General features: G+C 47.9%; 1 protein-coding gene across 2 annotated transcripts; it reads right to left on the bottom strand.

Moving 5' to 3' along the window:
- Positions 1–1,075: 1,075 nt before the first annotated feature.
- On the bottom strand, positions 1,076–23,210 carry OSR1 (odd-skipped related transcription factor 1). Of its 2 annotated transcripts, XM_028722302.2 has the most exons (4): positions 22,902–23,210; positions 22,089–22,202; positions 6,791–7,471; positions 1,076–2,199 (listed from the first exon to the last, which is right to left on the bottom strand). In XM_028722302.2, the coding sequence occupies exons 2-4, from the start codon at positions 22,130–22,132 to the stop codon at positions 2,064–2,066; spliced, it is 861 nt and encodes a 286-aa protein (XP_028578135.2). In that variant the 5' UTR covers positions 22,133–22,202; positions 22,902–23,210; the 3' UTR covers positions 1,076–2,063. The 2 variants fall into 2 exon arrangements, with proteins under 2 accessions (XP_028578135.2, XP_028578137.1); XM_028722304.2 differs by lacking the exon at positions 22,089–22,202.
- Between the last annotated feature and the right edge of the window lie 1,295 nt (positions 23,211–24,505).

Genomic DNA, 24,505 nt, shown 5'->3' with positions numbered 1-24,505 from the left:
ATGGTCCCCGGCAGTACAATCCAGTATATGCTTAAGAGGTAAAGGTAAAGGACCCCTGACCACTGAGCCTAGGGCTCGCCGATCAGAAGGTTGGCGGTTCGAATCCCTGTGACGGGGTGAGCTCCCGTTGCTCAGTCCCTGTTCCTGCTGACCTAGCAGTTCAAAAGCACATCAAGTGCAAGTAGATAAATAGGTACTGCTCCAGTGGGAAGGTAAATGGTGTTTCCATGCGCTGCTCTGGTTCACCAGAACCAGCTTAGTCATGCTGGCCACATAACCCGGAAGCTGTCTGTGGACAAACGCTAGTTCCCTTGGCCAGTAATGCAAGATGAGCGCCGCAACCCCAGAGTCGTCCGCGACTGGACTTAACGGTCAGTGGTCCCTTTACCTTTACCCTTGAACATACTGGGATTTTACTTCTGGGCAAACATGCATAGGATTACACTGGTCAATGCTTCATGGCTAAATTCTTAAGTCTGTTCAAGCAAAAGCCTCTGTTTTAAATTGATTTGCACTGCAGCCTTATGCATATCTGTACAGTTGAATGGGGCTTGCATCTGCCCACCTGCAAGTATTGCAACACCCCATTGCAATACTATAATGCTCCATCTTAATCCTGCAGTATAGATTTTGCAGCCCAATCCTATGCATGTTGGGACCCGATCCTATGCATTTAGTCCCCTGTATTCACTGTCACCTCCAAGTACGCATAGGATCACAGTCTCCGTTTGTTAACTTGCAATACAGACCTTTACATTTCTACTCTGAAGTAAGTTCCACTTAGTTCCATGGGGCTTACTGTGACGTGGGTACAGGACTGCTGCCTTTATCTGTTAAAGTTAAGACCACATTTAAATTAAAGCTGTGCTTCTCAAAACCAAGGTCATTAACAGATTCAGTGTCTACAGAACAATACCAGATAGTAGCAGTGTAAGGTCTGGACAGAAATCACGGGCTTTGCTAAAAGCATTTTTAACAGAGGGAGTGAAAAGGTCACCCAGCCATGTTTGCCTGTAAAATGCCAATTTATTTTAATACTTAAAAAAAAAAAAAAACACGCACGCACACAAATAAATCCAGTGATAAATGTTCATTATCAAGAATCAGCATAAAGTGCCAAATAGCAATAACTTTAACCAAAAACATATTGGAATGTCTCATTATTATTATTTACACTGCTAAGGAGGGTGGGAAAGACAACTGGGTATAAAACTCTCAGGCTGAGATTTGTCAAATACCCCCCACCCCACCCCACCAATTCCATTCACTCCCCATCCAGACACATGCTAACTTGAAAGTACTACTAAGACCATACTGGGCACAGCAGTCACTTTGATTTATTGTTGTCAACTTTTGCCCACTTTCGGTGTTTTTGTGTTTGGCTTTGTTTAAATAAATCCACCAGCTACAAACCACTCCCAAGGCACTAGACCACAAACAAACAAACAAACAGAAACCCCAGGATGTTTGCCACAGTGCGCAGGAAGGAGACCCACTGATGGGAAGACTTAGGTGTTAAAAATCTGTAGAGGACAGCAAGATCCATTACATGGGAGGGTCATTCGCTTCCTTTCAAGCACAGAGTTTATCAGCGATCTTCCTTCTCATCTCAGCAGTGCCTAAAACATGAAGCCAATTTCTCTTTAACCATCTTCTGGATTTTCTCTTTGGAAGTATGATGAATGCTAAGCCTTTTAAACAGTCACACACAAGCATACAGAAAGGATAAAAATTTTAAAAATTAAAGAAAAGCAAAAACTTCAGGAAGCTACTTTGGGTGTTGTTTGCCTCATAACACAATGAAAATTCCTCTCTCCAATACTTGAGCACCACCTTTTGACGTAAAGTTTAGCAGAGTCATGCAAGGTTTACACTCCTCTGTGTAACTCGGAAGCACCCAGGTTTTTGGGAAGGCTGGCTGCGTTTGTGTGCAGAGAGGGTTTGAGTTTTTCTTTTCTTAACAAATTTAAAATTAATAGTGTTCAGTGCTCCACAATGTCTCTGTCAAGAATTTGGTCTAAATTTCGGAATGCCAGGGGTGAAGTTCATGGGGGCTAGAAGCTTTAGCATTTCATTTTCGAAGGTTTAAGTTCCTTTACTTGTGTGTGAAGTGTCTTGTGAACAGCTAGAGTCCTGGATTGGCAAAATCCTTTCCCACATTCTTGGCACTTAAAGGGCTTTTCTTTGGAGTGGATATATCTGGGGAGAGAAAATAAGAGAGAAAGAGAGAGAGAGATTTTAGATTTGATCGGATGGCCAACGTACATTTCTGTCTTAACTTGCTACAATGTATAGGTGGAAGGTCAAAGTTTTGGTGAAAGTTCTCAAAGGAGAACAATGATACGCTGAAGAAAAATCTAATAGCAGGACATATGGACCTGGAAATTCCACTTTGAGCCTCCTGTGTGCTTCTGTATATGGTGGAGAATTCAGTATATCATGGAGAATTCAATACATGGAAGTTTTTTCATTCACATCAATATATAGTTGTTCTCCAGGTTCAAAGAGAGATGTTTCTGGAGGCATCTTCTCCATTGAACTCAATGGGATCAAACACAACCAGAGCTCCCTTGCCTACAGGAGATAATTGGACTGAAATGCTCAGCTGCAATTTAGCACACAGTAAATGCACACAGCTTCCAATGATTTCAATAGACTTGGGATGTACATCCTATATTTAACTGAAGTAAGTCCTGTTGTGCTCAGTGGGGCTTACCTTCAGGGAAATGTATGTCTGGTTAAACCCTAAAAAAGCACACAATCTATAACTATATTTTGGTTTTTGCCCCTTGAGTTGAAATCCCTGGTTTGTACATGGACTATCCAGTTAGCCTTGGCTAAAGGGAGATGAACTATGGGAAGTCTGTGTTCAGATCTCCAAATACTTTTCTTTTTATCCAAAAACAGAGCTCCGGATTTGATCAAAGCAGCAGTGATGAGAGAAAGGGATTGAAAACCACTATTAGCTCCGCAGCAGAAAACATACAGGGATCTGCCCCTGGTGTAAGATGAGAACCATCGTAAACTTACAGTTCACCTTAACTAAATGCATTGTTATAGAGCTTCTGTGGCAGGGCAGTCTATAAATTAAATAAGTAGAGCTTCAATCCTATGGGATCTATTACTGGGTGTTGCAGTTTCTTTTCTTTTTTTTAAGTTCTTCAGAAGTTCACTCATGCTTCCCTGCACAAAATAATTGTCAGCAATAAAACAGAGCGGGGAAACAATTGTTGGGAAAGTCCTGAAACACTGAAAGTAGAATGAATATGATGTTTAGGGGGATATGATCCTTTCAGAGGACAGAGGGACTGTCCCATTGAGGAGTTTGCCATGAATCTAGGTTGGTACCTTGGCAGATATTTACACTGCTCATTTAAACTGGCTTGAAACCAGTTTAACTGACACAGCTTCTTCTAGAGAACTGTAGTTAGCATAATTTGTCAGGGTGGTGATCAGAGGTGTTATTAGGGAAGGTCCAAAGCCCCTGAGCCTGATCCTTTTGCCCTGGGGTCCCAGATCTCTTGTTCCTTATTTTACACTTTACTTCCAGGGCTGTGGCAAACTGCAGTTCTGGTGAGACCCACTCTATTTGCCCAGAAACCTCAAAGTACACCTAGGCATAGAAATTAGCATACACAAAGTCTTGATGCCATCTGCCTTGAGACTTTTAAGTTGTCAGGGACACCTCTGCAGCTGAGACTTTCTCTGGTGTCCCTACCGTGTCCGTAGTTCCTTGGCTGAGAGACACAGCAGTATGAAATCAGATTAAATAGGTAGCATAGACATGTTTTTATTATAAACAACTGGAAGTGTTGGAATCAGTACCAGGTGGGGACTGATTTTATTATAAATGAGATTTTTGCTTATTTTTCTCCACTACCTGCTTTGATTCGAGTGATGAGCATGCCAAACCTACATATAATATCTGAATAAATAAGACTATTTGCAGACTAAGATTGCAGTCCTTGTAATCAAGAACTGAGTCTAGCTGGGCATTAGGCTGCTAAAACTTTTCGCATCTTCAGTGGGTTTCATGCACATAATATTCATGAGTTGCCCTAAAAAATTCTCACTGTGCAAAAATAGAGGGAAAGAACGTTGCATATACATCACAGAGAGTTCTAAACAAATAAATGCCCTGATCCACAAAGGAGCTATCTAAGTCTATCTGTATTTAAGCATCTTCCTTCATTCCTTAATCCTAAATGGGACTAAACTCACAATCCTGTAAATCCCATTGAATTCAATGGAACGTGTTTCCACAAAAGTGTGCTCAGGACTGGGCTAAAAAGGATTTCAGCTGAAATACGTGGCTTCATTTGGGCTGTGGGTAGACTTGGAATCCAAGTGAGCTTGTTATTCATGAAAAGTGTAAATGCACACTCATTTTGTCTCGTATAATTAGTAGATAGAAGGGTTTGGGGCCTTAAGAGAGTAGAAGAGCACATAATGAAGGCTAAGGTTCAACCCTCAACATCTGCAGCTGTTAGAAGGATCTTAAGTTGGTGTGCTTGGAGAGACCTCCATCTGAGGCAGTGGAGAGGGCTTCTGCCAACCAAAGTAGGCAATATACTGTGATAGGTAGACCATTGGTCTGACTCGGTACACACAAAGCCCTTCCTATGTTCATAAGGACCTTTGCCACTGCTATCAACTTCTGTTGGTTTTCCCTTGCATAAGCAGTTATCTGTACATCTATGTGTAGGAAGGCCATTGTCCCTTCTTAATCTTGCCATCTCATGTGGGGAAGAGTAGGGCAGTGCTTGTGGACTCTCCATGCATTGGAGAAGGTCTGAATCTATATGCATGTTGGCTCCTTACATGGTTTAGAACCCTGACTGCATGGCAAGTCATGTGATGGTCACTAGAGAAAATGGACAAATAAGACTTAAGTCAAGGGCATCAGATATCAGGACCTAGGACCTATCAAGCCCATTAGCATCTCCATTGGTCCCCCTACCACACTCTACAGCAGGGATACCCAATGTGGCACCCTCAATATCTCCTATTGTTCCTGGTCATTGGCAATGTTGGCTGGGCCTGATGGGAGCTGGAGTCCATGACATCAGGAGGGCACAATGTTGGCTAACCCTGCTCCACATCATTCAATCAGGTATTCAGGTGCAAAAGATCCACACTTATCGGTGAGGTAGGCTTATCTGCATGATGCACTGGTGAATCAGCTCTAGCTTGTCATTTAACAGCCCAATCCGATTCACGTCTGCCCAGAGGTAAATTCCATTGAGTTTAGATGAGGCTTACTCCCAGATTCATAGGACTGCTCACACTTGGGAAGGGAAACAATCATCAAGTATAATTTTGGCAGTGAATCCTCTCCTGATGCTTTCTTTTCCTCCTGCCCCTGACAGGGTTTCCCTCACCTGGGATCTGATCCAGGAAGTGAAATGTTAGCTGTGCAGGGCGGGGAGCCCCAGGAAGAGGAGTTTAAGGAATGAATGTTTGTTGACCACCATTATATTCTCCATGGGGATTGTGGATGCAACCCCTGGTCATCTGCTCAGAAAACAGCCTTCCAGCCAACATCAATGGTACAACCCTGACGCAGGTGAACTTTGGTGAAATAATGTTATGCAATTACGAAACCCAAAAAACTCAATAAATGCATTTTCTGCATAAGAAAGAGAATATGAGATCCTTCGCACAGATCATTACTCGCTTGGGCATGACAGTAGGAAACAGGGTGTAATAGTAGAGCAGATGTTGATTGTGGTCCTCCAGGCCATGAACCCTTTTCCCAGGTCATACCTCTCACTTGCTTCATTTCATCTCCCAAGTGTTTTTTGCCTGGCTGGAATGTATCATTGAACTCTTGCTTGCCTGGACGGGAGGCAGAGAGAGGTGTGTGTATCTACACTTGTTCTGGCTAACTATTCCCTGCTGGCATGTGGCCCTGGATAGGTTGCCCCAAATGGAGTGTGGCCCTCAAGGTGAAAAATAGTCCCCAACCTTGCAGTAGAGGATGGAAGACTTCACCTTACAGCAGTGTTTCCCAACCTTGTGCCTCCAGCTGTTTTTGAACTACAACTCCCATCATCCCTGACTAGCAAGACCAGTGGCAAGGGATGATGGGAATTGTAGTCCAAAAACAGCTGGAGGCACAAGGTTGGGAAACACTGCCTTACAGATCTGTTGCTTAGCTGAAATTTCAGCTAGAAAACATTTTTGGATTTTCCAGCTCTGCCTGAAGGAGCGTCTCCACCGCCATCGTTCAGCCCAGAAACTGAGGTCCACCTCCAAGGGCCTTCTGGTGGTTCCTTCTCTGAGAGAAGTGAAGCTACAAGGAACCAGGCAGAGGGCCTTCTCAGCAGTGGCACCCGTGCTGTGGAATGTCCTCCCATCAAGGAGATAAAGAACTACACAACTTTTAGAAGGCATCTGAAGGCAGCCCTGTATTAGGAAGGTTTTTTATGTTTTATGTTTTATTATGTTTTTGTATGTGTTGGAAGCTGCCCAGAGTGGCTAGATGGTCAGTGTATTATTATTATTATTATTATTATTATTATTATTATTATTACTATTACTATTATTACTATCATTATTATTAGCAGCAGCAGCAGCATTAAAATCACAATGGAGAGTCACCATTAAGCATATCCAAGTGTTACCTGATGTGTAAGGGGCATTTTTTACTGTAGTAGCACCATCACATTTGTCTGTGATAACAGTTATGCACGACATATAACTGGGTATAGCTACTAGATGAGACACTGTAATTGTTGGCAGTTAAGATGGGCTTCAGGAGACAGATCCATTAAACGCTCAGGCCTACCTGTGATCCCTCAGGTGATCTTGTCTTCTGAAGGCCTTGTGGCAAATGTCACATGTGTACGGCCTTTCGTCCGTGTGGGTTCTTTCGTGGATCAAAAGGTTGTACGACTTGGTGAAGTGCCTGCCGCAGAATTTGCACACAAATTCCTTCTTGGTTTTGGAAGGTAACCTCCCCCGCGTGGGTTTCTTCTCCGGTGAAAGCTTGGTCACCTCGAGCAAGGAGCCCAGGCCCGGAGGGGAGCCTTGGCTATCGATCTGTCCCAGTTTCGAGTGGTCCTCCTGAGTGGCCGCCACAGCGAGATTGGCAAAGTCAAATCGGGGCTTGGCTTTGAGCGGCATGTTGGCAGCTTCGTGTTTGGGGTGGATGACATGCGGGAAGAGAGGGAAGGCGGGCAGCTGGAACCTGGCGTCCACCAGGCTGGCCACGCCGGGCACTTTGGCGAAGGACGAACGAGGCAAATGCATGGCCGGGTAGCCCAGGGTCCACTGGTGAAGATGAACGGCGTGGAGGGCGCTGAAGCCATAGAGGTTGGGCAGATGTTCCGAAGGCACGGCGGGCAGACCATTGAAGGCTTGCAAGAAGGAATAGTTGGTGAGCTGGAGGGAGGGGTGGATGGGCACTGGGGCTGGCAAAGTCTTGCTACCCATGATAGCAGAGAAGCCTGGCAGCAAAGGCAAGTGCCTGTAAGAAAGAGAGAAAGAAGGGAGTGGGGAAACACAGAGAGAAACGTGTCTGATTACTGGATGGAACAGAAGAAGAAGAGTTTGGATTTGATATCCCGCTTTATCACTACCCGAAGGAGTCTCAAAGCGGCTAACATTCTCCTTTCCCTTCCTCCCCCACAACAAACACTCTGTGAGGTGAGTGGGGCTGAGAGACTTCACAGAAGTGTGACTAGGCTAAGGTCACCCAGCAGCTGCATGTGGAGGAGGGGAGACACGAACCCGGTTCACCAGATTACGAGACTACCGCTCTTAACCACTACACCACACTGGCTCTCACACTGGAACAAATAAAGCTGTGAATCTGAAAGCCACTTGTTCAAATTTCACCTCTACCATGAAATCACCAGAGGGGGTCATAGACAAGCCTCTCTCTCTCTCTCAGACTCAGCCACCCACCTCCATCTGCAACAACACGGGGTAATAGCTGGTAGAGCATGAGACTCTAAATCTCAGGGTCGTGTGGGTTCGAGCCCCACGTTGGGCAAAAGATTTCTGAATTGCAAGGGGTTCGACAAGATGCAGGGGTGCCAACTTGAATAAAATATTGGGGGCCCCAGGTAAGCCCCCTTCTGCATAATTGATCATGTGCCTGGATAGCTCAGTGGGTTAGAGAGAGGCGCTGACAAAGCCAAGGTTGCAGGTTCGTTCCCTATATGGGGCAGATGCATATTCCTGCATTTCAGATGATCCTCTGGGTCCCTTCCAACTCTACAGTTCTATTATTCTATGACATGGCACCCTCACCACATTTGAATGGCAATGCCCATCAACTTTGGGAGGGCAGCCCCCCTCAGATATTTTATTGGGAGGGCGGAAGGGACCTCAGCCCCCTAGGAGTTGGTTCCTATGACAAGATGACTCTTGTGGTCCCTTCCAACTTTGCAATTCTATGAATGCATGCGAAGTGCTCTGAACACTTGTAAGTGCTATACAAGCATTATGTACAGTGGTACCTTGGGTTACAGGTGGTTCAGGTTACAGACTCTGCTAACCCAGAAATAGTACCTCGGATTAAGAACAGGTTGAGAACAGAAATTGCGCGCCAGCGGCACGGCGGCAGTGGGAGGCCCCATTAGCTAAAGTGGTACCTCAGGTTAAGAACAGTTTCAGGTTAAGAACGGACCTCCGGAACGAATTAAGTTCTTAACCAGAGGTACCACTGTATTCTTATTTGTCTTTTAAAGGAGTTATTTAAAAGAGTATAAAATGCATGCAAGAATGTTTCCTGTCCCAAGTAAAAAGTAAGGATGGGCAGAAAGTAAGAGAGGTGGGGGAGAGGTCCTCAGCAGTGAACAAGATGAAATCTTTTGTAGAAACCACTGGTACTCTCAGCTGTGGCTCCACTTCACAAGAAGCTGCTGTTTGCTACTAAATGTATCGTGATGGGCGTCAGACCCTGTGCTAGCCATTGCGAAGGGGGAGGGAAAGACAGGAGATTTGGGAGGCAAAGAACTGGTGTCCCCAAATGTTTTTGCCACAGTAATAATTGGCAGGAGTTTCTAGCTTGCATATAGGAAGAAACACCCCTTTTGGAAGTTGGGATGGATAGCTGTGCCCCTGATTTCTTGATGGTAGAACTTCTGCTACTCTTTAGCCACCAAAATTAGCTGCCTCTTGCGTAATTTAACAAGAGCCGAGTCTTACACTGAACGTAACTAAGAGACTCTATGATTTGGGGGTGGGGGGAGAGACATTGCACGTTCTTTTGTAATTCAATAAAATCTTTAATAAAAAATATTTTTCCAAAAATCCACAAGAGCCACTCAGCTTCTCAAGGGACACCATCGATACAGAGGCAACATCACAAAAAGGCCTTGTTTCTTGGTCATACCAGGGGTTGATGGAACTGCTTTTTATTTATTGTGTCATCCCCTAAACGGCGCATAGCAGCACGCAGGTTGTGTTCCCCTTGGCCCTAGGACCTTTGGACGCAACCCAGTTCTAACAGATGCGCTGCAAACGCGCCAGCGCCCCTTGGCCCCACCCAAGAAGGTGAGAGTCCAGATTGGTTTTGGAGACCAGGCAGCGCGAGGTCCGTGTCGCTGCTGGCAAGAAGACCTGGACCTTCATTCAGGCAGGAAATTCCCCGCTTTGCTCGCGGCTTCTCTGCCCTCTCCTCTGCTCCCCGCTCCGCTTCAACTCTGACCTCCAATTTGCTTCGGAAAGCAGAGTACAAGGATTTAACATAGCTGACTTCAAAGCTCTGCGTCGGGGCCCCCTCCTTCCCTCGCCTCGTCCATTGCTACAAAACGAGACAAAAATCCCGCACACCCCATTAGGGGTGCCAGTTTGAATAAAAGCCGCATAATCGATTACATAGGAGCCAACTGCTAGGGGCCGAGGCATAGCTGTCAACTTTTCCCTTTTCTTGCGAGGAAACCTACTCGGAATAACGGAATCTCCCTTTTAAAAAAGGGAAACGTTGACAGCTATGGGCCGAGGGGACTCTGGACCCCCCAATAAAATATTTGAGGGGGTTGGGCCATAGCCAGGATTTATTTTAGGGGCAGGCATTTTGTTGGGGGGGGGAGGCGGAACCGAGTTATCTGCGTTGCAGTTGGTCAGTTAGTTAAGTTTTTTATTTATTTACTTAATTTAGGGGGCAGCTGCCCCCCGACCACGCCCATGGACGGCCCTCCCCAAAGTTGATGGTCATTGCCATTTAAATAGTTGCGTCATGCGATGGATTATCGGGGCGGGGTTTATCGGGACCCCCACGCAGTATTTTATTAAAGATTGCACATCACGCGGGACACACCATTTGATTGGCAATGCCCATCAACTTGGGGGGCGGACCCCTCAAATATTTTACTGGGGGGGCGAAGACGCCCTCGGCCCCTAGGAGTTGGCTCCTATGCACTCCATTCCTTAGGGGTGAAGAGGAGCCGTCTAGGCAGGGAAAGGGACCGGGCAACCTTTCCCAGGAGGAAGTCATCGCTCCTTGTCGCTACTTCGATGGGCGCCTCCTTACCTCCTGTTAAGTGTCCGTGGGATGGCAGTTGATAGCAACAGTAAATTAAGAACTGTCGCCTTAGACCAGAGCGAGAGGAAATTTAGAGGCGTTTTCTAGGCTGTTGGACGGCCCTGGGGATCGACCCGCGTGCACAAAGCAAGGAGAACGACCCCGGGGCTAAGGTCATGGGCGTAGCCAGGATTTTCTTGAGGGGGGGTAGACTTTTGTTATGGGAGGGCAGAACCGAGGTCCCTTCGCCCCCCCCCATAAAATATGTGAGGGGGCCGCCCCCCAAAGTTGATGGGCATTGCTTTTCAAATGGTGTGCGTACACCACATCTTGCGATCAATTGTTCGGGCATGAGTTACCTGTTCCTCCCCCCAATTCTTTTTTTACTCAAGTTGGCACCCCTGATTTCGGATCAGCTATAAAAGCTAGAGAGTGTTTCTGTCAATTCTGGGGGAAGCAGGAGTTTTAAGCCAAGGCTGTGCTTTTCAGTCTCATTTCTCCAGCGGAAGGAGATGGGGGGATGGAGGAGAATGACTGTCCTAAAATACGAAATAAAACCTGCAAACGATCGGACTTTTTATGCACGTTGTTGAAGTCCAGGGCCCAATGGTCACGGAGGGGATTGACACACACACCTGCGGGCTGTCATTCAATAGGCGCGCTCGGCCCTCGGATTGAAGCCTGCAGCGTGTTTTAGCATAGGGGCAAAAGACTTGGGTAGATTCGGGGACTGGGGTCAGAATTGCACTCGCAGGACAGAACGCTGCCCTTCGCTTTCAAAGCGAGAGGTTGATTTCGATTTCCATCAGTCAACTAGCGCCTCAGAAGCGTCCCCCGTGCGGCGGAATGGTTAGGTTTGCAAAGGTCGCTGACGGCCTCGGCAAGCTGTCCTTTAACCAGTTATGCCGGAGTACAGATGCTTAAAGATCTGGAGCCTGATCTAGAAAAAATCAACCCCTACCAAAGTCCTGCAGATTTCTGTGAGATTTAAAACACGTGCATTAAAGCTGCAGCCGAAAACGTATTTCGGCGATAATTGTGCGGGAGTGCCTATACTTTCCATGCTTGGGGAAATAAAACAGCCCCCAAAATATGTTATAATTGCATTTACATGGGGCTTGGTTCTTATTTACGATCGTTGCACATGTTCGGGTTTAGACCTAGCTACTTATTCTGAGCCCGCAGCAGATTAACGGCTGCTGCAAAGCTGCGGCCTTTTACTTCCGAGTAAACATGCTGAGGATCGCGCTGCGCGTACCCACGACGCAGCGCAAAGTTGCAACCAGAGAGAGCATTTGCCTCTGCTTAGCGCTCAACGAGTTCCTTTTATAGTTTGCATTTGACGTAACGGCGACGCGTAGCCTTGCCCTGTGACGTCACGCCCATGCTCTGCCACGGGTGCTTGGAAAGCTCTTCCCAAACAAAATAAAAGAAATGTGGAGGGGGGGATTTTGAAGCCTCTCGATCGAAACTTATTGTTGCTAAGTTTGTTTTTTGAATTTGCCCCCCCCCCCCCACACACACACCCAAAGCAACAGCAAAACGAGCGCGCGCGCACCAAACTGCTGCAAAAAAGGAGCGGAGCGAAAGCGCAGGAATTGTTCGCTAGCAGCTGAGATGGGATGGATCAGACGCGAAGCCGAGAAGATTAAAGGGCGACGCGCTGTTTGTCTGGCGGTTCTGCTGTTCACGGATCTTCTCACTAAAGATGTGCCCCGAGTCCACCTTTCACACCACTTTACATAAATCAGCCTTAAGAAAAGGCGGGGGGGGGGGAGGGAGAAGGGAAAAGGAAAGTCTACAGAAATTCCATCGCACTGACCCAGAATAAACGAGTGTGACATTTGGCCAAGATTTGCCTTTTCTAATTGGATAAATTTGGTATACCGGTCGATTAAAACACACACGCTGCAACCTCCCCACACCCCACACCCTCAGTTAAATTTAACTGTTTAAGGACCAGGGTGCTGTGTTTTTTAAAAGGTCTCCCCCTCAAATTTTTTAAATAAAAAATTATTCGCATGCACAGCCGCTTATTACCAAAAGATATTGATCAAACTCCTTATGTTTAGGCCACTTTTGAAATAGAGCCTGGCAGCTGACACGGGGATGGATCCTGTTCCTTTTCAGGCGAGACGATATTAGCAGATCCCATAAACACCGTTTGCAAGGAAGTACGTGTCCCGTGAAATCAATAGGACAACTTCTGAACAAGTGCGTTTAGCGTCAGAAATGGCATATTCTTCAAGGAACGAACGTGTTGGACCCGTTCGCGTTCCTCCTCTTGAGCATGTGAATCCGTGCAGGGTCCAATGGAAAGAGATTCACTGCGATTGGAAATCGTGCATCAGTATATTGGTTTACAGGCTTATTTTGAAGGCTTGGTGGTGGGCGATTTATGGAATGCAGTTTAATTCGGAAGGTGGAGAGAAATCTCTACTACGGCATATCCCCGTGTGCTTTAAGTCTTGCCATGTGTAAATGTTTACAATCCGATTCACAGCCCAGTAAAGTCCTTGTATTTTATTTAAACACGTGTATTCATCCTGATTCTTTTACTAAGAATTAAAGCTCCAATCCTAGGACTAGGCTCCACTAAAAACAATTGCCTTGCTTCCGTATGTGTGTGTGTTTAAGGTACGGATTTCCTAGCATATTATTATTATTATTATTATTATTATTATTATTATTATTAACTGTCAACGTGCTTAAGCATGCACCCTTCAGTTTTCAGAACTGAATTATTTTTTTTAATCGTTTTAAATCCAAGGACTGTGGTTTAACCGGATGGATATGTTACTCGTAAATCTAGCCCTGTAAGAGAATGTCGCGCTGCGGCAAGTGTGTGTGTGTGTGTGTGTGTGTGTTTGTGTGTGTAAGAGAGAGAGAAAGAGTGGAGAGGGAGATAACTTTCAAAGTTTTAAGTCACACCAATCGAATAAGAAGCGGCCTTTCACCGGTTCTCCTGAAAGGAAGAGGGGAGAAAAGAAAAATCGTGATTCATAATAGCATCCATTGTGCTAATGATTTTGGTCGCTAGAAGCAGTTTAGCTTAAAAACAAAGGGGAGCGGAGAGAGAGAAAGAGAGAGGATTCAGGCTGTTACAAGTTTGCTGGCCTTGGTCCAGATCTGTAAGTTACACTTTGTTACAACCGAGAAAAGAGACAGAGAAGGGGACGAGTAGCTGGGGGGTGGGGGAATAAGCGAGTGGCGGGACCCTTTTAGGACATCAAAGCCAACGATTCTCTGGAGGTCTGCAGTGACACTCGCCCCCCCCTTGCGCTCTACTTTCCTCCCCACCGCAGAGCCGGTTGATCCTTTTATTTCGGTGTCACCTCCACCTTTCAATTCTGCTTCATGTCAACAGATCTTTATCGGCTCCCCCCCCCCCTTCTTCCCCTAAATGAGAAGAGTCTGGGAGTTCTCAACCACCTTTCCTCTGCCCTCGGTGGCAATAAACAGAGTCCCGTTTAAAATAATATTTCTTTCTTTTAAAAAAATAATAATTCAGGAGGCACGTCTCGCTGGGTAAATTGAAGCAGATACTCGGGGACTAACAGCTTTGGGGGTTGCTTGGTTGTTTTCAATCAAGCGGTATGTAGGTTTTGTGAAACAAATAAATGCGCAGTAGGCTAACCAAAGATAAAACCTTCCCTGCTACACACACACACACACGACTGAGACTGCAACCTCAAACACGCCTGGGAGCAGCAAGCAAGCCCTTTTGGACACAACGAAACTTGATTTAATACAGTATTTTAATATTTTTTTGGAAGCCGCCCAGAGTGGCTGGGGAGGCCCAGCCAGATGGGCGGGGTATAATAATAAATTATTATTATGATTATGATTACTCCGGAGGAAGCCTGCGGAGTAAGCAGTCGCGCAATCCCATCTGCGGCGCTTTGCTTGGAGGGTAAGAATGGGCGCAGCCAGGATTTATCTTAGGCGGACAGAACTTCAGTTAGTTAAGTATTTTTATTTATGGGGGGGCAACTGCCCCTCCCCCCCAGGCCCATGGGAACAAGCCCCCCTCCCCGGACTCAAGCGAAACTTACTTCCTAAGTAACCTGCCGTATAGGCCCGTGCCCCAAATCAGCGAAAAGCCTTGCATGCGCCTTAGGCGACTCAACTGAGGTTAGGACATCAGCTTCTTTTCTGACTAGAGTCCCCTTCCAAGGGGGAAGACGGGCCCCATAGATTTCAACGCAGGCGAAAGTCTATGTTCAAACTTCCCTGGACCGACAAACCCATTGGCTCCATCCTAAACATGTTTACAGTTTGATCCCGACGCTGATTTACTCCGTGAAATCCTTCCGTCCTATCGCTTTCAGCGTGGGATCGCTTCCGACCAGTTTCTAGGCTTCGGACTGAAGTGCTAGACGTGAGCTCCCCCCACCTACAACCTTGCTAGGTAAGCGTGCTTAGGATCGCAGTCCCGCAGCGCAATCCAACCTATGCATGCTCACTCCGAATCGATAGTCCCGTTTGCTCTCCGGTAAGTGGGTCTAACATCACCATCCCAGACGTATCTGCTCAAAATTAAGGAGGCCCCTTGAGTTCAATGAGGCTTACTCCCAGGCATAGGCGTAGCCATATTTTTTTTTGGGGGGGGGAGGACCCACGTGATTGGTCAGTTAGTTATTTCAATTGTTTTACTTGATTTGAGGGGGCAGCTGCTCCCTGCCCCCCCCCCGCTACACAGGGGTTATAGAATTGAAACCGAAGCCTGCCGTCCGAAGTGTTGCAATTCTACCAAATCTTATTCAGAGAACACCCTCTGAAATTAATGAAGACTCAGTTGACCCCCAGGGGTGCCAACGAATAAAACATTGGAGGGGCCCAGGTAAGCCCCGCCCCGCATAATCGATCGCATGATGCAGTGCACATTTGAATGGCAGTGCCCATCAGCTTGGGGGGGGGGGGAGATGTCCCTCGAATATTTTATTGGGGAGGCCAAAAACCCCTCGGCCCCTAGGAGTTTGCTCCTTTGTTGACCAGCGGCCTGAGTTTCTCTTTACAACCCAATTCCAGCTGGGACCCTAAGCAGGGTTACTTGGAAATAAGTCCTTTGAATTAAATTTAGTTATTAAAACACGCACACCCCAATAGGTACTATATAACAGGTTGCAAACCCAGCCAGATCCAAGCAGGCTTTGTCTCAAAGGACTTGCTTCCAAACGGATGTCACCACCGGGATGCGAAAGGAAGCCCATTGGAATCTACAGAGAGGGAGGGGTGTAAATCTTACCCTGTAAATTCGGGCTGTAAGTCCACCCGCATCTTGATCCGCAACCAAATCCCTGCGCTTCCAAAGGAACGTTGCGCGCCAAGGCAAGAAAGGTTTGTCTACATTCGGAGTTTAGCCCGGATTTGGGCAGAGAGGAACCTGTTGCGCAACATCTGCGCTGCAACCCTGTGGAAACGCAGAGTTTCCTTTCTCGCCCCTCCCAAAGCCCCCTTCAGCCGTTGCTTTCTGTCCGACTCAAGCTTTTGAGGAACGGAGGAACATCCCTGGTGTAACTTAACAAGGGGGTGCCTGTTTTAGGGGAGCTCTCTTTTGTAAATCAAGTCACTTTCCGGCTTTAAAATAAAAATTAAAATTGCGAGGATGTTTGGGAGGGGGGGGGGAATGAGAAGAACGCTGGTGCAGAAAGATGCCCCCTTTACTCCATAGGACATAACCCTCTTTCCCCTTCCAGAGCGCCGACGGATGCAAAGGCGCACTCGAACGACTGGAAACTGCTTCACAGAATCGTAGGGTCGGAGTAGATCCCTGAGGGTCATCTAGCCCAACCCCCCCTGCAATGCAGGACTATTTTGCCCAAGGTGGGGCTCGAACCCTCGACCCAAGATTAGTTGTCTCATGCTCTACCGACTGAGCGATCCCATTTATTTCATGAAAATGTAATTGCGATGCATTTGTCCATTGGCGTCACTTTGATCTGTAACTGCCTGTATTTGAGAGACGATACGCCATCTATCTTTCAGTGCCCTAGTCCTCACACGGGAGGCGAGAGATAGATACCTTCTCTCCTCCTGTGGGGCTGGGAGCTGAGCGAGCAGGCCTGGGCGCTCTGTTTCTTCACCCCTGCCACCCTTTTTGCGGTAACTTTGTTGATTTGGGCTGCAATTTCCACGCTCCGCAGCTAGCAGATGCCTGAGGCAGGTGGGAGCTAACTCTCACCCAAGCTGGCAAAGGCTGCCTTGGAGTCTCCATACGCTTTGCAGGTGATCAGACATAACACCTGCCTGGAACGTTGCTTGCCTGGGACTTAATTTTAGGATTCAGCAAACAGAAAAAAAGATGGCAAATGTTCTTAAAAAAGAAGGGACAGGCATAGGCATTTTTTATGGCATTTCAGGGCCGGCCTCAGGAGCAATTGAATTAGAATATAATAAATAATAATAATAATGAGGAGGAGGAGGAGGAGTCCAAAGCGGTCTTCACCACCGACATACTGCTCTATCTGTGCCTTGCCAGGCCACGGTTCTTACTTAGTGCGCTACTCCCGTGCAACTCCGATCCTATGATGCATGCTGACTCCGAGCTGGGTTCAGCCATAGCATTGCAGCCTTACCGTCCTATCAAGAGGTGTTCAAAATCAGGCCAGTGGTTTGCATCTTAAAGGCTGCCCATCCTAACTCCACTTACCTGGGAGTAAGTCCCGCTGAATTCAAAAGGAGTTACTTCTTCGCTAGGATCGCAAGGCGCCAGTAACATCCTTTATGAGTTAAGATGAGATAGACTGCAACAGGCAATGGAGCGTTACTCGTTGGAGGCAATAAGCTCGCTGACTTTCAAAGCAAACTGTCTCTTGAAACCAAGAGGTCTCCTCAAAGAAGGAAAGCCTAGCAGAAAGAGGGTTTCAAGGTGGCTGGGAGTTCAAGTGGCGGTAAGTTCCGCCGACATCCATGAAAGGCCTTTCCAAACTCACTCTATCCATATACAATTGTAGAGCTGGAAGGGGTTGGGGAGTCATCTAGTCCAACCCCCTGCAGTGCAGGAATCTCAACACGCGGTGTCCTCCGCTCCAACTGTACTCTGCTCAACTGATTTACGCACTGAAATCAGTTCAGGCCTCGAAAAAGACTTCAGCCTTTGGGAACTGCCAATCCATATCAGCCTAAGGCACTATGTTTTGGAAATAGTAGTGGAAATCGCATTTTTCTAAGCTTCCTCTCTGGGGCGAGGAAGTCTCTCCCCAAGGGCGAAAACCTCGCGTTGTCATTCTTGTCTCAGGACTGCAGTGAAACTCTCCCCTTAATTTTATGGTCATCTTGTGGTTAGTTAGTTTTTTAAAGTTTAAGCCTGAATTATCCACGTGCCTGGCGTATCTATTTTTTTTCCCCAGCGGCGGGGGGAGAGGATATTTGCAGATGAAATACTCGACTCATAAATAACATGTTGGGCTCTTTTCGCCCCCCCCCCCCCCAATTAGTCCCACATGCAGAAATGGCCGAGGTAAATTAAGTTGCTGGCTATTCGAATGATAAAATAAAAGCAGTCAAAACTCGCGCTCGCCTCTCCACAGGCGTCGCGAGCAAAGCCCACGGTCTGCTCAGATATAGGATCTCAACGCGTTGGGAGTGGACAGAACTCCATGGAGGTGCTGCGTCTGGGTGTGCGCGCGGGGGGTTAATCTATTTATGCTCAGTTGTTGTTTTTTGACCGTTTTACAAAAAGCAAAAAATAAAAAGCTCCTCCTGCTCCAGATCCTCTAGCACAACACTGGCATCCTTTAGCACAACACTGGCAGATCCCAAGCACAAACACTTGGGAGCACCCGCCATTCATCCAAAACACAAGACAATCTCTATTAAATAAGATTTTTGTTTTTCATTTTATAAAGGATTGGGGTCGTTTTATTACCTAACACGGTTGTTATGAGAAACATTCGCATTCCCTCCTACCCGCTTGCGTTCAGTTTGTAAGATCCTCGGGGCAGGGGGTGCGTCGTGCGCCTTTCGATTATGTCACCTACGAAAAACACTCACCGCGCTAAATTTAAAAAAACAACCAAAGTCGTTTCAGACGAACACGTGAAGGAGATCCCACGGATTTCCTTCCCCAAGCCAGGGTGCCTGGAACAGCAACCCGGCCAGAACTAGAAAATAAACCGTCTCCCCTTAAACCCTTGAAGCTGGAGGGACACTGCTCGTTCGTTCGTTCTCTCCCCCGCCTCCCCTTCCATTGCTGCGAGCAGCGCAGGAGGAAATCGAGCGTGGCCTCTACCTGTGTTGAGGAAACAAAACAGGAAAGGGGAATTGGCGTGGCCGGCGGGCGGGCGACTCTCCTGGCTCCAGCCGCGCGGAGCATTCCGCTTTCTGCAAAGGGTGCGACGGGATCTCCTCAAACGGAGTTATGTACGGCTCTAATTGAGCGTGAACGAGTTAATTGCGTCCCTTAATGAGCGCTGGAAGGACTCCAGCGGCCTCTGCGCCTTTGCCTGGCGGAGCCGAGCTGAACAGGCTTCGTTAATTTCTTGCTTTCCTTTTTTGTAAAAAAATAATAATAATCACGTTTTATCGTGGAATCGGTGCTGACAAGCCCCGCGGACGCCCTCGCAGTTGTTTGCTCACACATCAGAAATCAACCCCTTCCCCTCTCCTTCCCCCCTCCTTGCACCCCCCCCCCCACACCTAAGCTTTGAATACTACAGATCGCCAGGATCAAGTGTTCACAACAGCCGTTTGAAATCGCTCCTACTGTCAAGCGGCGGCAGTTATGAGCTGCAAAACAATTCTGAGACAGTGGTCTCTCTCTCTCTCTCTCTCTCTCTCTCTCTCTCTCACACACACACACACACACACACACCCTCCTACACAGAGGAAATAATGGGGCGCTAAAATCTTAAAATGTATCCTTGTGGTTAATGGAGAGAGAAAAGCAAAAGAGCAAACAAACTGCTTTTCATCTGATGTCCCCAAATTCTGGAAATCCAAACTAAATAAACAGCTCGAGCCTAAGGCTTTGCAAGCAAGGCGAATCTAGATTTATAGGACGTAGTTCTATACAGATGTCCTTAGAAATTGGAGGTGCCAGCGTCACTTGGTGAAAATGTCAGCCTGCGCGTTTAGGAGGCCTTCAAGATATTACTGACCGAAGCAGCATAACCAGACTGATGCCAAGGGACTTTTGAATCCACAAATTAAGCGGCGGTGTCCTTGGAGGCAAGAGGGGTCTTCTCACCTGACGCTAAAAAGTGCCTCTCTCCCTCTGTTTCGCCCGCTTGTGTGAATGGGGATGCAGGACAGAAAACGAGAGACCATTTTTTGAGGGGACAGTTCTTGGTTTGGTGGCTTATTTTGCTTGGTTACTCAATAGAGTAACCAAGCAAAGGGGTTACTCTATTGCCCTGGGGGATGGAGCTATATAGATAATAATGATGACCATTATTTTTACTCCGCGGGATCGTTATCTATTTGAGCCACCTCTGTCCCTCTCTTCGACATCCCATAATCCTGTTTGCGCGCAGTGCATAGCTTACAAGACAAATAAAAAAAAAGCGCGTCAGTCCTAAGTTACTGTGCCAGTAGCATTGGGGAATCTGGTGTGGGGAATGAAAAGGAAGACCAGGAATTAGAGGCTGCCATCCTAAAAACAGCTGGATTTACTTCTGAGGAAACATGGTTAGGATCGGGCTGCTGGTGTCATGCATGGGAATTCTCTCTCCCCTCCCCCCATCACCACAATAACCCCTGACCTAAACCACATGACTTTGCAGCAACTTCCACTGGAGGAATATAACACACTGTGGATTGCTCATGTTTACTCAGAGAGAAGCCCCATCTATATTAAACGGGATTCACCCTGGAGTAAACGCGCATCGCAACCCGGATGGTCTGCTAAACTGTAATCCAAAACCCTACGAAATAAAAGTATCCCGTTCTGGACGGCGCTTTTGCTAATTGCAATAAGGAACCGCATTCTAGGACAGCTAATAATAATAATAATAATAATAATAATAATAATAATAATAATAATAATAATAATAGCAGCAGCTGATTGAGGAAAGAAATAATGGTTGGGGGCAGGGAAGCAGAAGGAACGCCAAAGTCTTTCAACAGTCTTCGCTTTCCTCGATCCAAAATATACATTGTTCCTGGATAATGCCTGAGGCTGAAGATGCTGACTTTCCCTCCCTCGATCACATTACTTGGAAGCTGAGCGCCACTGGAAGTGGATCCCGCTGACTCGAAATAATCATTTCAGGTCATGGAGATGGAAACGAATCTATATAGTTTTCGGACATGTACTACTTCTGCCTCTCTCCCCCCACCCCCAAACACACTAATTCTGAAAAGGGACTGAATTATTCCCACAAAGGAAGCTACTTCCCCCTCCAAAACAAAACAGAAACCCCTGCACCTCTTTGAACATGCAGACAGACATAGACGGGCGCTTTCGGTGCCAACGTTGCGCAAAGAGAGATCTGTCTGTGGGTCGATTTAAATCAGCCCGTTCGCTCGAAGTACTTCTGTTTATTTAACCAGCTGATATTCACAACACAGAGTATTTCGGATTAGATCGGCTCTCCTAAATCTGGCAGTGAAAACGGATATAAAAAACACGTAAACCCGAAGAGCTGCTGAAAAACTCCTGCAGGCCTGGCGACCCCGGGTGAATAACACGGACAGCCATCTCTTGCGTGGCAACGAGAGCAACACTCGAAGTTTCTATCCGTTTACGATTCGCTACTGGTTAAATAAACTGGAAAGGAAGAGAGCTGCATTCGAAATGAATGGAAGTCTCTTTCCCTTCAAGAGGGTTAGGATGAAAAGCCTTTAAAACGGAAAGGTTACGAAGTTTTCAAGGCAGGTAAGGTGTAAGAGACAGGCCCACAGAGCAATACTAATACAGAGAGAGACCTGATCTGAGATGGATCAGAAGAGAACCCAGTGAAACCGAAACGTCTTGCCTCGCTATACCCGGAACATTTACACACGCATTAGTCCAGTCGATTGCGAGATCCGCCATTGCATTTAAAAGTTCAGCCTTGCAAGCCCTTTCAAGGGAGCCTTGCTGGGAAGGAAACTCCGCTGAAATTGGCGGGGAGAGAGCGCGATTCTGAAATCGCAACTCCACGCGAACCTACTTTAAGGTGATCTCGTGGAGCATTTTCAAGTAAGGGTGCAACCCTGTGCACATTCTCCGAAAGACTCAACGCTTCCCAGTTAAATATGCCCAGACTACATACCTGCTGCAGAGACATAGCCCTAAATTCCAGCAATGCCAACGAGTTGTGGCTGTGGTTTATATAGCAAGCAAAGCTAAGGATATAGAAATTCTCCCTTTGTACTATCCCACTCAGATATCTCTGTGTACTTTCACGCATATACACCAGTCCTAAATTCCTTTTGGAAGTATGCCCCCTTGACTTCGGCTGAACTCGTTTCCAAATATGCTACCTGCTTAGGACCCAACCGTTTTCCCCTCCACCTATGCGCAGGCAAGTAGGTACATTCCATATCTCGCCCAAAGAGGATGGTTTGTTGTTTTGCTATAGTCCTCCGTGGGCTATGAATAGCAGGCGCCAGCGAGTGAGCGAGCAAACACACACAAAAAATCGTACCCACCCACGCGCAATTACGCTTGGTAGCAAAAACATACCGGTCTCTGGTGCGCGTGGAACTGCCAGGGTTTAGTAAAATCATCAGACCCTTAAGCGCATTGGCACTGCGATTCTAGAAACAGATCTGGAAGGACGAATTCCCGACCTGCCTTCTGAGGAAACACGTTAAGGATCGGGGTCTTAAAAAAAACAAAAAGTATGCCAGGCTCAGCAGACATACGTTCCTCCTGGAACCAACGGGAGGAACTTCTGATAATATAGCGCGTTTAGGATGAAGACGAGGGCTCGGATCGCCTCGTGGCCCTTGTCTGAGCTCCTAACTCGGATAACAAGCCTAGGCGGGACTCGCTTGCACTTAATCCACATGTTTAGGATCGCATCCTGGTGACATCCGTCTCCCCGTGGGACTTTTATCGCCCAGTTCGCCCTAGAAGCGTGGATAGTTCAGGAACAAACTCCTATCTCTGAACGCAACGAGGCTAACTTCCCGCCAGGTTTAGGATTGCAGCCTTGTGGGGTTAGAGAGGACCAGTTCTGCCAAGGGGAAGAAGGGGCATAGGAACTGCAGGGTGGGCTGCTAACTGCTGGGACGCCTGCCTTAGTCGGACCGCTTAACAGCTGGCGCCGAAGTAGGCAGACCGTGCTCTGCGTCTGCAAGAAGATCCGAGCATCTTGGTAGCTAAGAGTTTATCTGGGGGGCGGAACCAGACGGCCTAACTGAACTCCGCGAACTTCACAACAGGACCTGAATCTCGTGAAGCGACCGGAGAATGAGGGCACGGGACACCCAGCCAGAGAAGAGGGGTTTTTTGAGGGGGGGGTGGAAGTGCCAGGCAAATCTAAATATTTACCTAATCCCGATCTCCGCTCCACCGCCGGCAGATGGTTCAAGATCCTCCGTGGGCGAAACTGCACAGCTTCAAAGTTGGGCAAAGTGCTGCTGCCCGCGCCGGGCCGGGCCCTCGGCTCGCCTGCTCTCCCGCTGGCCCGCGGCAGATCCGGTGGAAGGGGCGGAGAGGCGGGCGAGCGAGCGGAGGAGCGCACCAGGTAGCGGAGAGCCTCTCCGCGCCGCGCTCTTTCTTTCGGCTGGCTTGGAAGGGCTGCAGGCAAAAGCGCCTTGGAGCAAGGCGAGCGCCGACTGAGCGGATCCCTTCCCTCGGCCGCCTCCTTATTTCAACCCCCTCTCTCCCGCCCCCCCCTCGCCTTCCCCACCCCTGGGCATGCGCACTGGAATGGGGGGAAAGTTTCTAACTGGGAAACTCTTACTTCGGCCGCTCGGCTCCCGGATACCGAGCAACCAACGCGCTCCGCCTTCGCTCCAGTGGCATCCCTCGCTGCCCCCACACCACGCTCGCACCTCGAACAAGCCTTGGCACAGAGTCAAGAGGAGCCCCGGGGCAGCCGAGTCTGGGAGACAGCTAGGGCGCTAAGCTCTTAAGTGATCTCCCGGGAATGGAGAAAGTGGTCGCTCCCATCTCCCATCTTAGGCTCAGAGCTTTGGCGGAGCTTTCTCCAACGGATCGCGGCTGCGCTCAAGCTTAGCAGGATCTACTGCTTGGTTGGTTGGTTGGTTGGTTGGATGTGTGTGTGGGAAAACACCAGAGATCCCGTGCTTCTGTATTCTCGATATGAACCGGGCTACTTTGGAGTAAACTGGATATGTGCGGTAGCTATCCAGTCTCCGCTCCAGAAATCGAATGATGCTTGTGGAGTAAGCTTTTAAAAAAAAACCCTCCCACTTACAGATGTCCCGTGGAATCCGGTGGATCCACATCTCCTAGAGGGTCATCCATAGTAGCCCCGGACCCTAGCTGGCATTCAGGACCCACCCTTTCCTTTTCCCCGCAGATCCCATCCCAGGGGGCATCTTCACTTCCCATTCCACCCCATAATAATGACCCCCACCGTCGGAGCTCATTCTGATCAGGAGTTGATCCTGGATCGCCGACCTGCATCTTCTGGTCTGGGTGGGCACGACAGATCCCTGCCTCTCTAGGTAGAATCAAGCCCGGTTCAGAAAACTGAGTATCCTGTGTGAATCAAACTACCCACCTCAGATTCCTAAACCGGTGATTTGGACTTCAATCTACGCTCGCCAAGGCTTCAGGCGATCCAGGCGAAGCCCGACAGCCGGGGGGTGGGGAACGGTGAGCCTCCTCCCAGCGCTCCCGGTTTTCGCCTCGATTTAGCTCGGCGTCTGCAGAGGGCAAAACGGCCTTTGCGAACAAGGTAGCGTCTCTCGACTAATAGGGAGGTGAAGACAGATCCGTCCCGATAAGACCAGCTGGGGTTTCAGCCCCGGCAGATCCTGCTTAGCGTCATCTAGTGCCTGCCACCGTTTGAGGACCGCTTCAAATTGCCCATTTTACAAGCGGGGGCGCTGGGCTGATTCCAAAGGCACCGACGGGGTCAGAGGAACAGAAGCGAGGCGCGAGGACTGGAAGAATTGCGCGGC

Source organism: Podarcis muralis, chromosome 3 (assembly GCF_964188315.1).
Source record: "Podarcis muralis chromosome 3, rPodMur119.hap1.1, whole genome shotgun sequence".
NCBI lineage: Eukaryota > Metazoa > Chordata > Lepidosauria > Squamata > Lacertidae > Podarcis > Podarcis muralis.
This window is presented reverse-complemented; position numbering and strand designations above follow the sequence as displayed.

What these genes read in the sequence shown, in the direction of transcription:
- OSR1 (XM_028722302.2), bottom strand. Translation starts at nt 22,132, where the DNA reads ATGATTTTACTAAACCCTGGCAGTTCCACGCGCACCAGAGACCG. An exon ending in TCCACGCGCACCAGAGACCG is followed by an intron (nt 7,472 to 22,088) that starts GTATGTTTTTGC and finishes TCTTTCTTACAG; the next exon opens with GCACTTGCCTTTGCTGCCAG. An exon ending in GATCACCTGAGGGATCACAG is followed by an intron (nt 2,200 to 6,790) that starts GTAGGCCTGAGC and finishes TTCTCTCCCCAG; the next exon opens with ATATATCCACTCCAAAGAAA.